The sequence below is a fragment of the Heterodontus francisci genome, chromosome 27 (genome assembly GCF_036365525.1).
Source record: "Heterodontus francisci isolate sHetFra1 chromosome 27, sHetFra1.hap1, whole genome shotgun sequence".
In the NCBI taxonomy this organism is placed as follows: domain Eukaryota; kingdom Metazoa; phylum Chordata; class Chondrichthyes; order Heterodontiformes; family Heterodontidae; genus Heterodontus; species Heterodontus francisci.
Window position 1 is genome coordinate 19,882,055 of NC_090397.1, and position 17,946 is coordinate 19,900,000.

The 17,946-nt window shown below is 40.3% G+C and overlaps 2 protein-coding genes across 6 annotated transcripts in view; one reads left to right on the top strand and one right to left on the bottom strand.

Annotated features, from left to right (window-relative positions):
• LOC137384979 (serine/threonine-protein kinase 33-like) overlaps positions 1-8,159 on the top strand; it is a 148,620-nt gene extending 140,461 nt beyond the window's left edge. The window contains exons 10-13 of one of the 2 annotated variants that reach the window (XM_068059707.1): positions 1,368-1,453; positions 2,256-2,450; positions 6,866-7,066; positions 7,489-8,159. In XM_068059707.1, coding sequence (XP_067915808.1) covers positions 1,368-1,453; positions 2,256-2,450; positions 6,866-7,039 — 455 coding nt within the window. In that variant the 3' untranslated portion in view covers positions 7,040-7,066; positions 7,489-8,159. The remainder of the gene's footprint in view (positions 1-1,367; positions 1,454-2,255; positions 2,451-6,865; positions 7,067-7,488) is intronic. The other variant, XM_068059708.1, reaches the window with a different exon arrangement.
• A 2,425-nt stretch (positions 8,160-10,584) lies between these two features.
• The window catches only part of arhgef39 (Rho guanine nucleotide exchange factor (GEF) 39), a 108,488-nt gene continuing 101,126 nt past the window's right edge, over positions 10,585-17,946 (bottom strand). For 2 of the 4 annotated variants that reach the window (XM_068058947.1, XM_068058948.1), the window contains exons 11-13: positions 15,820-15,952; positions 15,535-15,638; positions 10,592-13,012 (exon numbers count right to left, since the gene is read on the bottom strand). In XM_068058947.1, coding sequence (XP_067915048.1) covers positions 12,955-13,012; positions 15,535-15,638; positions 15,820-15,952 — 295 coding nt within the window. In that variant the 3' untranslated portion in view covers positions 10,592-12,954. Of the gene's footprint in view, positions 13,013-15,534; positions 15,639-15,819; positions 15,953-17,946 lie in introns of all 4 variants that reach the window. The other 2 variants (XM_068058950.1, XM_068058949.1) reach the window with 2 other exon arrangements.

A 17,946-nucleotide genomic window follows, 5' to 3' on the forward strand; every position in this document is an offset into this window, starting at 1 on the left:
GCCCAAGAAGGCATCTCACCATCAGTGTTATGCAGGCCTCCACCTGCCAAGAATGAGGCACACATTATTTCGCCACATGAACATTAAAAACTTAAAAATGTTGCTGGGAAGAAAAGAGGGCCCTCACCGGAAAGACCTTTTTTGCATACTAGCAGAGTGTTGGAACAAAAGATCCAGTCCCTGCTTCTCCAATACACCGAAAACCTGGTCAGACCAGTTTAGTCACATGATTAACTGGCTGATTGAATTTGAACTTCCCACAGAGTGTTTGAAACTCAGAAAGCTGTTTGCTCCTGGACTGAAAATATCTCTCTCCTGTCTGCTCCCATCTCTTTCTCACGGAATTGAAGACACATGAACCTCAAGAGAGAAAAGTCTCCTACAGTGAACAAGGTTTAGGAAGAATACTGGGCCCCAACAAAAAGCAAGACTACCTACAAAAGGACTACAGTGAACTCGAAGCACAGTAACAAGAAACTCTTCGGATATTGCCTCAAACCTCTCTATTTTTCTTCTGCTTTTTTCTGTCTCTATTTGCACGTGCATATCTCATATGCGTGCTAGCATGGGGCGTGGCATGTATCCATAGGCGTTAACAGAATTAGAGTTTAAGTTTTAATAAATTTCACTTTTCTTCTCTAAACCTAAGGAAGCCTATTTGTGCTCGTTTCTCTGCCTTATAATTTGAAAGCGGTGAACAAGGATTCACCCAGGGGGAGCTCAAAACACAGTGTGTTTAAAAATTAAACCCTGTTACAATAAGACCAGGTGAAGACTAAAAGGGACCTCTGGACACCTTTCTCACCTGATCATAACAATCGCCTTCTCAAGGGCAACTTGGAATGGGCAATAATTGCTGCCTCGCCGACAAAATCCCCATCTCAAGAATGAGTGAAAAAAGTTGACTGCTGTGTTTGTCAAAACTGATTACACTTCAAAACTAATTCATTGGGTCACTTTGGGAGGCCCTGATTATGTGATAAGGTGCAATATAAACATAAGTTCTTTGTCATTTGGTAGCGGATACAAAGTATCCTTGTTGAAAGGTAAAACATATCACTGAATGATTCATCCAAGAAGAGACTAACTCTCCAAGCTTCTTAAGCATGCTAGATGTCAAACTTATTGACTACAAAATGCAAGTTGTTATGTGAAGATGTACTGAGGAAGGGATGAACAGCTATACTGCTGCACCTGCTGTGAGGCCAAAACTTTAAATAGTGATGTGATACCAATCATTCAGCTAGTAAATTTGCTTGTTGCAATTCCACTGCTACACGAGAGAATTTTATTGGTATATGGGAATATTCTATTGGAATACTGTACAATGGGAATATTGTATCATGTTTTGCATTTCTTTTTAACAGCTCGCTGTGTGTTAAAAGGCCTTCTAATAGTAGATCCAGCCCACAGAATGACAGCCAGTGAATTGCTAGATCACCACTGGATAACAGTGAGTAATTATTAATAAATTACTTTGAATTACTAGGCTGGCCACAGTGAGTGAACATTGTACTTACCATTGAGTCATATGCATTCAAGTAGGGCGTACTTGTCATGCTGTATTTGTTTTTGTAGGTTTTGGCTCCATCTCAAGCATACACAGTTTAGACCTGGATTCCCAGCATGCACACAAATACATCTGTACGCGCACATACCCCTATCCATGGGGAAATAAAATCATTCGTATGTGGTAAATACACTTCACTGGCATGTTGTATATGACTATGTTGAATGCCCATGTTTAAATGGGTACTGCCCATGCTCTACCCTGACAAACAAATCATGGGTAAGATGATCAAAATGAAGGTGTGCATTTTAATTTTAACTAAAACAAAAACAAATTGATAGTTGTGCTTTTGTATATTATAGCCCTGGGGATACCTTGATAGAAAACAGTTTGTGAATTTATTATTTTAACAACTTATTTTTTTCTACTTTCATACAAAAGATTTGAAATATATTAAATACTCAAAAATTATTTAGACGAAGAGCTAAAATATTGTGTGAATTATTTTCAAAGAACTATCTGTTTTACCTAACTCATAGGTGCCTTTGAATCAGCAAGACTTTTGAAATTTGTCACGAATCAAATCCACTTTTACAAGTAATGCTTAAACAAGAAGGATGTGGGTTGGAGACTTGCAAAGAGTCACACGTCATCTTTGATCTGTTGCTGCTTTCTCTGGCTTCCATTCCTGACAGCACCACCATATTAAGAACTTTGCGCAGTTTAATTTTCTGTGTGTTTTCAGGGAGACGCCAGTAAGAGAGAACGGCCTAAAAATGTGTTGGAAATGATGAAACAATGGAAACTAGATATAAATAGTGACAATGAGGAGGACGTGGTAAAAGAGAATGGGGTGAGAGAAGATAACAAACTGGCACTTTCAGAAGCAGACACGAAGACTGAATTCAACTCTGACAAAGTACTCCCGCTTACTACAAAGGTATTTATTTTTAAACACCATTAAAGAATCCCTTTCATTTGCATTGCACTGCTCTCACATAAACTGAACTAGGAAGTGTGGTGACACAGCAGGGCTTTCTGCACGCAGGAAGACTTCACAAACAGTAACCAGGTGAATGACTAGTTGTGATGATACAAAGGATGAGACACTTTGGATAAGAGGAGAGAATTGAGAAACTTCTTGTTCAGAACAAAGAAGGTTGGAAGGAGATCTTGTAAAGGTGCTCAAAATGATGAGGGACTTTGAAAAACTAATTAAGGAAAAACTATTGCCACTAGCTGGCAAGTCTATAAATAGAGGGCATAAATTTACCGCCAGAAGAACAAATAGGAGGTAATTTTAACCTTAATTGCCTTGCAGAAAATGAGTGATAGCGAATCAGAAGTCTTTCCGTACTTTTCCATTGATGCCACCCAGACGAAAGAAAGACAGGCATTTATATAGCACCTTTCTTGATGTCAGGACATCCCAAAGCGTTCTACAACCAATGAAGTACTTTTGAAATATAGTCACCATTGTAGTGTAGAAAACCCGGCAGCCAATTTGCACACAGCAAGCTCCCAAAAACAGCAATGTGATAATGATCAGATAACCTGTTTTTTGTGATGTTGATTGAAAAATAAATATTGTCCAAGACACCAGGGAAAAGTCCCCTGTTCTTTGAAATAATAGCATTGAATCTTTTACATCCACCTAAGGGGTTGGATGGGGCCTTGGTTTAATATCTCATCTGAAAGACAGCACCTCTGAGAGTGCAGCACTCCCTCAGTACTGTAGTGGAGTGTCAGCCTAGATTTGTGTGCTCAAATCACTGGAATGGGACTTGAACTTACAATCTTCTGACTCAGAGGCAAGTCTGTGAACCACAGTTAAGGTGTAAAACAGGCTGACCATTTGCTAACACCCATATCCTGCCCAGCAATAACAGTTTAAATTACTCCAAGGAGAGGTTATATTTTTAAAATAAATATCTGAAGAATTGCTTTTAAAAGGGAAATGGATAAAACATTTGATAGAGAAAAGTTTAAAAGGGTCTGGGGAATGGGAACAGAAATCAGATTAAGATGATAGCCCCCTTACACAGTTGGCAGTGGTCTACCAGAACTGACTGCTTCCATCTGTTTGGTGCCATTCCATGATTGCACACAGAAGAATCCTGGTGTTATTGAGAAATATGCCATCCATTGTAAAGTACCCAGAGAGTGTGAAAATATGAAACACATCAACACATGGAGTAGTTGAGGCGACTAGATACAGTTAAGGTACTAGATAAACATGAGGGAGAAAGGAATACAAGGTTATGCTGATACGATTAGAAGAAAAATGGTGTGGAGCATAAGCACCAGTATAGACCAGTTGGGCTGAATGGCCTGTTTGTGCTGTGCATTCTATGTAAAAGTAATGGGGTGAAGGCAAGATTTCCGAGCAACATATGAGTTACTGATAGAGGTATTGATGCAGAAAATGATTTTATCTTCGATTTCACATTAATTAACCTAGGAAAGAGTTTGGGCTGGATTTTATGCAGCCGGCAGGGGTCCCGAAGCCGGGCCCCAAAAGGCGAGGGGAACCCCGCCTTGGCTTTTGGAGGGCCAACCCCCCACCCGACCCTGTCTGCATTTCATGGTGTTCAGGCAATTAACTACCCAGTGCCGGGGTACTGTCCCTTTAAGGACAGGGATCCCACCTCCAAGAGCTGCCAGCCAATCGGTGGTGGAGGGGGAGTGTGGTTACTGAGGACAGGAGCCTTTGCTGCCGGGTGCCCTCCATGGGCCACCAGAGGTCTCCCTCCACCCCCCAATAAAATACCAGCAATGATGGGAAGTGGCCATTAATTGGCCACATTCAGGGCCTCAATTGGCCTCTGGTTTTGAAGGCTGTCTTTGGACTTCCCCGCCCCAGGACTAAATTTGAAGGTATCGTGAAGGCCAAGGGCAATCCATCCCCTCCTCCCAATGCAATTTTATGATTTTATGGGTTCCCCCCCCCACCCCACCACCACTGTTCCCGTCCTTAGGGGGCCCATAAAATGCAGCCCATTGTTTTTGCAGATACACGTGATGCTAAGTGTCATTGTCAAACAAATGCCAAAATACAGCACATCCTATGCATGCACTCTGCATGTTGAATATAATTGTAATACTCCATTAAATGGCCAGTTATGAATGAAGGGAATTTTTGGATTCACCTTAGAATTAAAACTGATACTTCTGCAGTCAAGTACAAGAAGAAAATACAGTGCAGTGTATAAACACAAGCCTCTTATTCAGCTGTTTTTTCAAGTGATTTTTTTTCTCTGCCACCTACTGAGTGCAATTATGTCAGAATTGAGAGTCCATCAGGTAGTTTCACTGTCTTACAAAATGAAAATACTGCAGATACTGGAAATCGGAAATAAAAAATAGAAAATGCTGTAGCACTCAGCAAGTCTGGCATTTGATCTGTTCCAATGAACAGTCATCGACCTGAAACTATAACTGTTTCTCGCTCCACAGACATAGCAAGACCTGCTGAGTATTTTCAGCATTTTCTGTTTTTGTTTCACTGTACTTTCCTACAGCCAAGGCTCAATGTGGGCTGGTATCTGTCCATGTGATATACAAGTGACTAGAGATCACACTGTCACTTTTATCCGAGACAGTTGTTTGTAGCACAGTCTAGCACATTTATTATCGACACAGTCATGACGGACCGAATGGCCATCTTCTGTGCTATTTGGTTCTATGATTCCTGCTGCTGGACAGAATTGCAACTTCCCTTAGATGGTGTAAAACAAATTAAAGATTTCCCTGCTGTTTATGCCACAGAGTTATCATAAATAGAGACATATAAAAAAGATGATTTGAGCAGTTCTTTCTCTTCCAAAACCATCTCTCCTGAGCAAATTAGTCTCATTCATAGACTACAAACAAAATCTGAATTGCAGGATCTATCCTCAGTAATTTGGTAGTTTAGTGATCAGGACTGCACAGCTGAAACAGAGTTTTTTTTGTGCATCCATAGAAATAAGCTTCAGTTGAAATGCATCTCATTTCATTATCTAAAAAATAAATGTTGAGCTTTATTTTGCTTGCTGTATTTGCTGTGGCATGTGCTATTTGTTGAGAGATCTTGCAGCCTTGGTGTCTTATTTCCCTACAGGGATGATTTAGCTTGATTTTTATTTATTTTACCTGAATTTTTAACTTTTGTTCGTCTGCCAGATAATTTGGTAGCTTCAGCTCATCCCTCTGAAAGGAGGAAGGACCAGTTCAACCAGAAAATTAAATCCTGACTGATAAATCATGTGAAAGAGACGGATAATTAGCACAAAAGGCTAATAATTAGTATTAAGGAGCCCAATAATTCACATAAAGGCAAATGCCTGGATTTAAACACTTGATAGGCACCAATGTAACTTTGGGGTGGTTTTAGCTGGAAGAGATTATTAGGGCCCAGGAAAAGCCCAGCACCTTCTTCCAATTCTTTTGAATTGACTGAGATGGAATCAGCTGGTGGGTTGGTTTTCAACTATTCATAGATTTTCCTGACTGGTATTCTGTGCTACCTGGTATTCTTCTTCCTGAAGAAAATTACAGTTTACGGAAACAACTGTGAATAAATTAATGGTGACAACAAGAGCTTTCCTTTCGCTAGAACAGCTATTTTTAAATTTTGTTTTTAAATGTTAAAATTGTTGCTGCTGCTTAAATTCAAATTGGCCCCATTAATAGTTTGGCACCAATTTCCATGTTTGAATTGGAACATCCATCCCGATAATTGTGTACTAGTACAGACAGTGATCAAAATTAGGGTGGAGATTATGCTTTTGTTTAATATTAATTCCAATTTGCTCTCTGAAGGAGCAACAAATTAAATTAAAATTTAACAACTGTTATTTCCCTGCAAATGGCCAGTGTATAAATATAACTTTTGGGATGCCTTCCTGTGAAGAGCCTTATTTCTAAAATTCATAGATGGTGTTAAACCCAGATACTGCAGTCAATGGACCTGATTTGATTGCAAGATTTAGAAGTTATGTTCTACATTTCCATAGCTATAACCAGTGATGCTCCCCAAAGTTCCAGTCTCTATACAAGGCTGTTGGCCAATATTGGATGAGCAAAGTTTCCTGGTGATTATGGTAGTGGCATCAGAAATAAAAAATATTGTCAAAGCTACCAGACTATAGCAAAAATCCAACTGCTTCAGTATATCCTTGAGGAAGAAAAACTGTCAGTCCTACTTGATCAGGTCTACTCATGACTGCAGTCCCATACAATGTGGTTGACTCTTAAAGACCTCTGAGCAGAAGCTAAAATCTGGTATTATGGGGTCTTATGCCAGTTTTACAATGGAGAAGATATTTAAGAACTTGGCCAGTAAATTTCCACAGAAGTTGTGTGTGCTTTTAGCCAACAGGTTTGAGACAGAAGCGCCATTCCATTGACAGTTCACCATTACCGACCACTTTTGCATCAAAACAAGCTGCAAGTTTATATAGAAAAGGACGAAGAAAGTCTGAAACTGCAGTGCCCTCAAGAATATTTAACAAAATGACCACTCAGCGTTCTCTGCTTAAAAGATAACTGTTGGACAAGGAGGCCCATCATCAGGTACCCCGGAGAATAGCAGATGCCAGAATTAAGCAACATTTCAACACTGAATCATTTCACAACACAATGTTTAAATTACTCAACTGGAGTGTCATTCTTCAAAAGGAAGTTCAGCATCCACCTCCAGATGAGGTGTTGCCCTCCTTTCATAATTAGAGGGAGTAAAGCACACACCTGGGTACTGTACATTGAAGAAACTTGCCTCAGTCAGGTGATCATACTCACTAGGATGCATCATTGATTCCTTTCCTCACTAGCTGTAGCAGAAATAGTATTTGCCATTTATCATATTCCCACTGTTTGAAAAAGGTCCACATTTTCAACCACAAAGCAAAAGCATAAAACCACAGATACTGGAAATTTAAAACAGTTTTTAAGAGTCTAAATCTAAAACATTAACACTTCATTTCCTCTCTCAACAGATGCTGACAGACCTGCTGAATGCTTCCAGCATGTGTTTCAAGTCTTCCTGCTAGCCTATTCGAGAGGAAGGCCTTTTAAGATTTATTAATTTTCTCACATTTTGCTATGTAGTTTCAGTCTATGATTCTCATTGTTTTTTTTTTCCTTGGCACTGTCTCCAGTAGCTATAATTGGTTGAAGCCCTATTGATCTCTCCAGATGCCAGCTTCCACCAGCTCTTTAAAACCTGTGACTTTTACAAGTGTGAAGCCAGCTTCAGACTCGGCATGAGACCATCACACTACCAAAGGAATAGTTATTCTTTGTAATGACTTGCCTTCTTATTTTGGAAAGCAAATGTTCAATGGAAGAATGTTTTATTTACTGTTAATCTTATTTGGCATTCAAATTCTTGTCACACATAAGCATTTGACATCCTGAAAAAAATGCTTCAATTAGATGAATAAAAATTGTAATTTTTCTACAATTGCAACATTACAATTAAATAAATAGAAAATTGAAGGCTATTGTTAGTTTTTTTTAAATTAAAAACCTCAAATTATGTAAACTCACTGTGAAAAAGTTAGTAGTGTGATTGAGTTTTCCAGTTAAACATTACAAGGTTAAGAGGGAAAGGATGACAGACAAGAAGGGGAGGGTGAAAAATATTTAAATAGCACCTAATTACATGCTCAGATTGTCCTGAAGTTCTTGTACAGTAAATTACTTTTGAAGTGCACATCAAATGATAAATGTTTAGATACTACAGGTTGGACATCCAAAATTCAGCACCTTTGGAACCAAGACCATGCTGGATTTTGGATTTTCCCGGATTTTGGATAGTTTACCATCTTCAAATAGCTCCATAAATCACATGCCATTAAAGCACCAAGAATTTTTAAATTAAAAAAATGTAAAAAGCACAGTAGCCTGCAAACACACCATGCCAAGGACAATACATTCTATTTTACTGTAAACCCATTTACAGAATCACAAACATGAAATGGTTGGGAAATTTACTGTGGTTTTACTATAACTGCAAATGACGCACAATACAAGTGCTGCATCACAATTAAAATGATTACAATTCTCTGAAGGGCTCTGTGCACCGCTGAGCTGTACAGAACAGGAACGACTTGGATTCTAACCCAGTCTGTATTGAGACTGCTCGTACAAATCAGTCTTAGCGCCTTTGTACATGGGGGAGGAGGAATGAAGCCAGGGATCTTGCTCCTGTTTGCTATCCAATGAGCAATACCTCTAGGCTTAGGGTAAGAGGAATGAAGGCACAATTCTTGCTCCTGTTTGTTATCCAGGGAGTAATTCTTGGAAGGTTTGAGGCATGAGCTCGTGGACTTGGTCATTTTCCATCCAATTGCACAGTTATGAGCCTGAACTCTGGTAGCTTCCAGAAATGTGGGAGAAATCAATCCTTGCCTTTGGTGTCAGACCACAAAATGTCCGTTTTTTGGACAGACGAATTTTGGGCGTCCAACCTGTAGAAGGTCAGATTTTGCTGTCGAAGGGCATTTAACGGCATTTGCCATTAGTTAGACTTGCCCATTTAGGTTTTTAAATTTTTTTCATACCAAGTTGCTGAAAATGCAAGCTGATAACTGCACAGCGAGGAAAGCGGGGGCACAGGGTGTATGCCACCTGAGTAAAAAGAGCAAGCAACAGTGTATCTCCTTAACCAATCAGATTGAGAAATTAACAAGTGGAGGACTGAGAAGGAAGTGTGAATTTGATTGGGTGAATTCAGTATCAAACCAGGTACAGAAAGAGAAATAGAGGGAAAGAAAGACAAGATTGAGAGAGAGGAGAGGGACAGAAAGGAAAAATTTAAAAAAGTAAACATTTTATTTGTAAAATCTCCAATACCTGAAAGAATGAGTCTGTGCATGTACAAAAGTTAACTTTCAGTGCCAGAGGTTAATTGTCAGCAATTAATACATACCACATTTTTAAAAGAATACTTACACTTGAAATGACCAGAGCTAACGTTCTGTGGTTTGTATTTACCGAGCAAATACAGCAACTTCACACCATTCAATGCATTTCAATGGTGAGGCAGACAGCCAGTTTGTTTGTGAAAATAAAGGCAGAACGGCACAATTTGGACAGCAACGTTTACATAGTCATTTATCCCATTGTCTGAAATTGCTGTACTATTCGCGTGTAAATAATGACGATTGCCATTTGCCTCATTTTTCTTTTGACAGCAAGTTCTGACCCAATCGGTTGTAGTGGTTGAGGTGGAATATTGACCAGAGTATTGGGAGACTCTTTTTCCTTCTTTGAATAGTGCCTCAACATCTTTCACATCCACCTGAGCAGGCAGGTTTCACTTCTGTCACTGCAGCACTCCCTCACTACTGCAATGTATTGTCAGAGGTTCATCGAATCAATGTACATGACATCATCTCGGCTGACTTGGAGATGAGAGAGCTACTAATTGATTTGAATGAATAAAGCTGCAAAGTGCTAAATCTGTTCTTAATACTCTATGAAGTTGGAGAAGAATATTGCCCATTTACAAAGAAAATCCCCATTGCAAATTTCCTTCACAGAGTTCAAGGAACAATAGCACAAACATGTGTAGATTTGTCCTTTATATGGCAGGTCCAAGCATCTTCGGGCATCACCAAATAACATGAAATCCTGGAACACCAGAGGCCAAAACAGATTGCTTCAAATAGAAATGATGCAAATATGCCGTTGGGCTAAAATATTGGGAGGTGCTTAAAACTTGGTTTTTAAATTCAACAACCGTAATTAAAATAATATACACCTTTTATTAAATTAAACATTTCCTCCCACATAGGGCTGGATTTGGATGTCCCGCCACCAGGAGTGGCAGCGGGCATAGAAAATGACTACCATCCTGCCACCGTGATTACGCGGCGGGCGGCCACTTAATATATCTACGTAGGGATGTAACTTGTCTCTTCCAAGCAGCCTAGCCGAGATTAGGAACCCACTATGTTGCAGGTGTTAACCCATATCCCACCATACTATGGCCCAACACATTGGCATCATGATGGATAGATGTCTGACAAGTCATTTTATCAGCTCATTTTTGACTATATAACAAAAAATGCAGCAGATGGAATTGCACTACAAAGAATTTAAAACAAAAATTGAAATAAAAATATTAATGTTTTAACACAAAGCTTGCATACAACTTAAATCAGTTTTCACCTTTGAAATAGAGTGTTAAAATATAACGTTCATGATTGCTTACAGCAAAGCAATAATTAATAAACCATCATAAAAACTTCATTATTCAAAACAGCAATGCATACCTTATTATGAACAATTCTTTGCAATTTAAAGTTAACCAAGAATATCATTTATCTGTAGTCTTTTCGCAATTACGTCTTCATTCATATAAAAAAAAAGATTTGGCTACGTGAAGAAACACAGAAAAAATGTAAGTTGGGCAAATCTGCCTCAAAGAAGCTACAAATCTTCTTGAAAATAGCATTTAGCACTTAGATGCCAAAACCGTTTAGGAGAAGTAACCTCTTTATGGGGTGTCTGAGAACTTCAAATCCCGTATATTAGTGACTTTGTAGAACAGGTAACTAGCAGTGCAGAACAGGTCAATATTTTGTAACAATATCACAACAGAGGGATCATTGAAGATTTCTTTTAAAGCCCCCTGCAAAAAATCATGTTAACCACCTTTTTAGCAAATAATGTCCTCAACAATAAATGTTGCAACATTTATGCTGCACTGCAGCTTTTCTTTCTTTTGGGCCTCCTTATCTCGAGAGACAATGGATACGCGCCTGGAGGTGGTCAGTGGTTTGCTATGGAGTGACCTCTCCATGGCGCATGCCTGGGCAAATTTATGGAGGTTGAGAGTTGCCCAGTCGTCAAAACCCCCCTCTCGTTGATTTCATCCAATATGTTTCCCCAATTCCCTATAAGTATGTAAGCTTATCATTTTGGGCTGTGAGTGTGACTATACTTCTAGTGAAAATCACACTGACAAAAATGGGTACACATGCTGCAAAAATGGTGCATTCTCAGCCAGATGATTTTTAAAATATTCATGGAAATTTATTAGCCATTATTATGCAGTGCAAATTAATAGCCGTTTTGACAATGACTGAGTCAGGAACATTATACAATTAGCACCAATAAAATTGGTGGATGTGCTGTAATTGGGAGCACATAACAATTAAACCATTAATTAAGACTCTTCTGTTTGGTGTTTGAAAGGTATTCATCCTGGCTCACAGAATGGGCGTTTAGAGACTGCTCATTAAATAAAAATACATTTCATTTTTTCAATGGCACAAATATTACATTGGCTCAATCAAAATTGTATCCGATGGAGTTGAATCAGGTTCTAAGCGGGTCATTTGGATGCTGATAGAGGACAATGTCAGGTAATTAATCAATAACCTGACTCTTTCAATTGCTTCTAACTGTGGGAGAAGCATCTGTCTTCCATACACTGTGAGCGCAGGTCGGAAAATTTGGGCATTTGCAAAGCTCTGCCATATGAAGGCAAATTGGTGCCATTGCAGGTTGGAAAATTCAAGGCTGACAACACTTCACCGGACGTTTCCTTCAACACTATCATTAATGGCTGCGTACCAAGTCTACAAAGCTAGCAGCAAATGCAGGTTGCTCCACAATGACTCATTTACATAAAAATGAAAAATAACACCTTTTGGTTATAATCCTGCACATCATTCGCCAAGCAGAGCACATTTCTGACCTGATTTAAATGCCATCGCTATTCACGCCAAAGATTTACTGAATTTCAGACTGCTCATCTCTTCAAATTCAATCCATGTCAATGGGCCTTGATCCCATATGTCTTTTTATACTAAAATTGGCAAGCTGCACTTCCGCTTGTAGTTGTGTGAATGCAGCTCAGCAACTCAAGCTCCTGTTAAGTTTTATATAGCTCAGGTTGTTGCTATGAACAGATCTTGTTAGTCCTGTTTAGGATTTAACTACCAATGAAGCAACAGGGTGAAGAACAGCTCTTTCCAATCCTGCAGGCCTGTGAAATTTAACCCACAAACAGAAAGCAAGAAATATAACTAAATAGGACTGAACTACTGGGGCTCGTGGCCAGGTCTGACAGGATTCAGGGGACACTCGTGATGGCAGAGAGAGATAACGCCTGCATTGACACCAGCTGTGTGTTGCCCCTCAGTCCCTCTCAGCCAATGGTACTTCATAGGATCGATGGTACTTCACGTCGCACAACAGCAACAGGAGTCAAATACAGAGACATAGAATGAAACCATCTGGATTAGGAGATTTCAAGAGGAGCATCTTCTGTCAGTCTGGTCAAGTTTCAGCTAGCCCCAAACCATCAGTTCAAGTTTCAACTTCTGGAATATTACTTCAAACCAGTCATCTCATTGTGGTATGGAGGAGTCTGCTATATGATAATAATACTTAAAAAACACTCTATATATAAGATGGGGTCCAGTCCTTGTTGATCAACAGTTACTTTACAGAATGATACAATTGGTGCCCATCTGCTCCATTCCGGGGCCAGCATCCTGATGCCTAGAAAAGTCAGAGAGGTTCTCCTTAAGAAAAGTGACAGTAATAATAGTTACACAACATGCTAAAACAGGAATGCATTGTGAATGTGACCCATGTCTAGTTTAGTTTAGCGATACAGCACTGAAACAGGCCCTTCGGCCCACCGAGTCTGTGCCAACCATCAACCACTCATTTATACTAATCCTACACTAATCCCATATTCCTACCACATCCCCACCTGTCCCTATATTTCCCTACCACCTACCTATACCAGGGGCAATTTATAATGGCCAATTAACCTATCAACCTGCAAGTCTTTGGCATGTGGGAGGAAACCGGAGCACCCGGAGGAAACCCACGCAGACACAGGGAGAACTTGCAAACTCCACACAGGCAGTACCCAGAATTGAACCCGGGTCGCTGGAGCTGTGAGGCTGCGGTGCTAACCACTGTGCTGCCTAGAAGCTGGGTAAAATATGATTCTTTCACCAATGCTCTCCCCTCTTGAAGGCATTGATTACTTGCTGCAGTTTGGATCAAAGGTGATCACCCTCAAGTATTTCAGCCTGATTTTGGCCTCACACCATATCCATACACATGGACTTCACATACACTAACTTTGAGGAGTTGAATGTTATCTGATTTCCCCTTAATATTGCAGTGGCATTAAGGCCAAAGGCAGTACTCCTGTTGCCACTCTGACTGACATCAATCAATGAAATACGGACCAGAGACTAGGCTCAGCTACTCTCTGTGTAAACTCGAGCCATTGAGCAGTAGAAACATGTTGCAACATGGCTGTAACACATCTTAGATCATTCTTTCATAAGAGTGAAGCAAAGAACAAAACTTTTAGTCTTCCTTATGTTGAAAGGTAGAAACAGAAGTCAGCCAATGTTTTCTCACAAGCTGCTGGGTAATTAATCAATGTAATGCATGTGTAGCCACTTAGCTCAACTTGTGTGGCCAATAGTTTTTTTTGCTTCTAGGAAAGATCTGAAGGGTCTGAAATGTGGCATCTAAATAGGGCTCCTGCTGTTGCTACTGGAACCCATTCAAAACAGCGGTCGGAGTCACATTGCCCCTGTTGTAACTTAGGTTTAGATAATGCCTTTTATGCAACAAAATATACCAAATTACTACAAGTCCCCATGAGCAAGGTTGCCAAAGCTTTTGAAAGATTTTGCACTGGAAGAATTCAGGAAAGGCCAGGAGCATCAAATAACATTGGAAACATTAACACCTGGTAACATTGGAAGTATATTTATGGTCTGTACTGGTAAGCTGCATGGTTTCTGCTGGCTAAACTCCAGCATCATCCACTGCACATACCGGAGCTCCAAAAGTCTTTACACTTACCAACCTGCACTTTGGTAAGTGCACATACCCCAAAAGTGTGCACTTCATATTGGGCAGACCAAAAAGCTACTCAATGAACTGGTCAGTATTTTAATTTGGAAACTTCTAAGCTTGTTGTCGAGTTTCTGTGCTCTTCAGAGTGGATCCACATAAACCCTAGTGGGTAACCACATAAAGAGTGTTGGTAATAATGGAAACCCTGGCCAGATGATACTATTCAAAATATATGCAAAATAAGGGCTGTTCTTCTGAGAGCAGAGAACTCTAAGAGGAGATTTAATAGAGGTGTTTAAAATCATGAAGAGTTTAGATAAAGTAAATGAAGAGAAACTGCTTCCATTGGCTGAAGAGTCAATAGCTAGAGGGCACAGATTTAAGGTGATCAGTAAAAGAACCAGAGGTGACATGAGGAAAAACATTTTTACACAGCACATGGTGAAGGTTTGGGATGCACAGCCTGATAGGGTTGTCGGTACAGGTTCAATTGTAGTCTTCAAAAGGGAATTTATTTATTTATTTGATAAATATTTTTGAACAGGAAGGGCAAAGAAATGAGATTGGAGCAGGCAGCTGAAGACCTGTCTGGTGACAATGGGCTGAATAGCTTCCTCCTATTCTGTCACTCTGTAGAGGTGAATTAACACAGGGATTCTCCCAATCACCCAGTGTAAGTCCCAGTGAAGACCTGCACTCACACTGTTTCCCCTAGGATTTCCACAGCTCTTCTGGCAAAGTTACGGCCAATGGGCAGGAGAAACCACATGGAATTTTATTGCCTACGCATCCAACTATGGAAGACCACATAACATAAATGGCCATGGACTTGGTGCTCCTGAGGTAACGCTACATCCAGCTGTGGTGATCATACAACATTCAGATGCAAAGCCCTGCAGAAATTGCAGTATAAAAGGCACTGCCAGACTAACCATCAAATTCAGATGTGTGTGCTTTGGAGCCATCTAGTGGAAATATCAGCAAAGTACAGCATAGCATAGACGTACTTAAAAATTCATATGACCTTTCATCCAAAGAAGTTGTTTTAAGTTCAAAAGAGCAGCCAGAATATGCGTGTGGGATGTAGGATCAGTACGACAGTCTGAGTATGTTCAGAGAAAGAGCAAAACAGCACACTGTGCAATGACACAGAAAGTGCTACTTTCAAATAAAGGAATGGTTTAGGTTACCTCACAGTGGCACTTGGCACCAGTCTAATTCGCTTCGCTGCTGTCCCTTCATTCATAGGATGGCTGTTTGTGTTTGTGTCCTTCGCCTGGTGTTGATCATCATTCTGTCAGGAAATTTTAAAAAAGAATGAAAGTAGAGATCACTAAATACATGTGAGTCTCAAAACTGCACTATGATATCCAGTTACTCACAAGCTTCCTTCAGTGACAATAAATGAACTCAAAGAGCCATTCTTTGGAAGTGGTAGCTTTAAACATCCTTCATTTCTAGAAATGAATTCTTACCAAGCTTCTCTTGCTTCCACTTTTAGGGGTAGTTGAGTAGGTTTCCATTGGCGTTGAATGTTTGACCGACCGTAAGGGCCTTCTCGCTAGATTATCCTTCCTGTATATGATGACAGACCGGGATCTCAACTGGCTGCAACATTACAAGTAAAAGAAAAGTTCATTCAGTAATAAATATGATGCATCTCCTCTGTATACCGCCAGAAGCTAGATAGGCTGAAGAGAACATTTTAAGCTGCCTATTTCAGGCAGGTTGTCTCCAAATTCAGTTTAATGCTCTTCTCAGGTCATTAACCTTCACTGTGGAAGATCAAAACTCAAATCCAACTCACAAGATGACAAAAAGGTCTCTAATGTTGGTTTAGGGTCCAAGCAAAAGTTTCCTGAATTTGACTCCCAAATTGGAAATCCATTCTGAAAGCTAGTGAGATGGTCACTCTTCTATAATGGTAGTTAACTGCTCGAGAACGGCACGGATTTGCCGCCTTCCACATTCTCAGGTCATCCCTACGTGCTTTGTAATCACTAAATTACTTTTCGAGTGCAGCCACTTGTTTTGTCGGGCAAATACAGCAGTCAAATTGTGCACAGCAAGATCCCACAAGCAGCTAATGAGATTAATGAGCAGGTAATCTGTTTTGATGGTGTTGATTGAGGGATGGATCTCGGCTTGGGGGGGGGGTGGGGGTGGGGGAATGGGCGAATACCACTGCTTTTCGTTAAATATAGACGTCACGGGATCTTTTTATCCACCAAAGCAGGACCTCGGTTTAACATGCCATGTAATAGACGGTACCTCAGACAGTGCAGCACCCTCCCAGTACTACACCGGAGGATCAGCCTAAAATATGCACTTAAGTCTTGGAGTGGGGAGCTCTCAGAGGCAAGAGTGTTATCACTGAGGCAAGTTGACACTCAAAGATAACAACTATGCCTAACATGAAACCAATATTAAAGCTATGCTTCTTTACTGTTTTTGGGAGAAAACTTGCATTTACCCAAGTTTATTGCAATACAGAGGATTGACTACCCCAGCTTTAAAAACTATGGCAGTGTAGTGATTATGTTCCTGAACTAGTGATCCAGAGAATGTGAGTTCAAATCCCAGTATGACAGTTTGAGAACTTCAGTTAAGTTTAAAACAAAATCTGGTAATAAAAAGCTGGTATCAGTAAAAGTGAACGTGAAGCTGTCGGGCTGTCGTAAAAACTCAACTGGTTCACTAATGTCCTTTTATCGGTGCAAGGACGGATGGTCAATAAATGCCGGGCTTGCCACAACGCCCACATCATGAGAATTAATTAAGAATTAAACAATCTTTATCTTTCTAGTTTTTGGAATCCTATCTTTTTTTGGAACCTAGCTGCACTAATTTGCCGAGACATTAGCAGTGATTCTGTAATCGAACGAGGAGTGCTGTTCAGAGTGAGCGTGCCGTGGGTAACCGTGGACTAGCATCTTCAATTTCCGGTGAGGCACTCTCTAAGAGCATTGCTCCCTACTGGGAGAGTTGGATTGCAGTTATTCCACTTGTTTAGCCCTGGACATAGAACAACCCATTCAAAATGTCAAGTTCATGGCTCTGGCCTTTGTAATTAGAGTCATAATGGCACAGGAGGCCATTCAGCCCATCAAGTCCATGATGTCTCTCTGTAGAACAATCCAATCAGTCCCATTCCCTGGTTCTATCTCCATAGCCCTGTAAGTTTATTTCCCTTGCGTGCCCATCCAATTTCCTTTTGAATTCATTCACCGTCTCCGCTTCCACTGCCCTCGTGGGAAGGCAGTTCCAGGTCTTTACCACTCGCTGCGCAAAAAAGTTCTTCCTCATATTCCCCCCGCATCTCTTGCCCAAAACCTTAAATCTGTGTCCCCTTGCCCTTGTACCATCAGCTAATGGGAACAGCTTTTCTTTGTCTACCCTATCCAAACCTGTCATAATCTCACCTTTACCAAATCTCACTTCAATCTCCTTTGCTCCAAGGAAAACATCCCCAGCTTCTCTAACCTAAACTTATAGCTAAAATCCCTCATCCCTGGAACCATTCTGGTAAATCTCCTCTGCACTCTCTCAAGGACCCTCACATCCTCTCTAAAGTGTGGTGACCAGAACTGGACGCAATACTC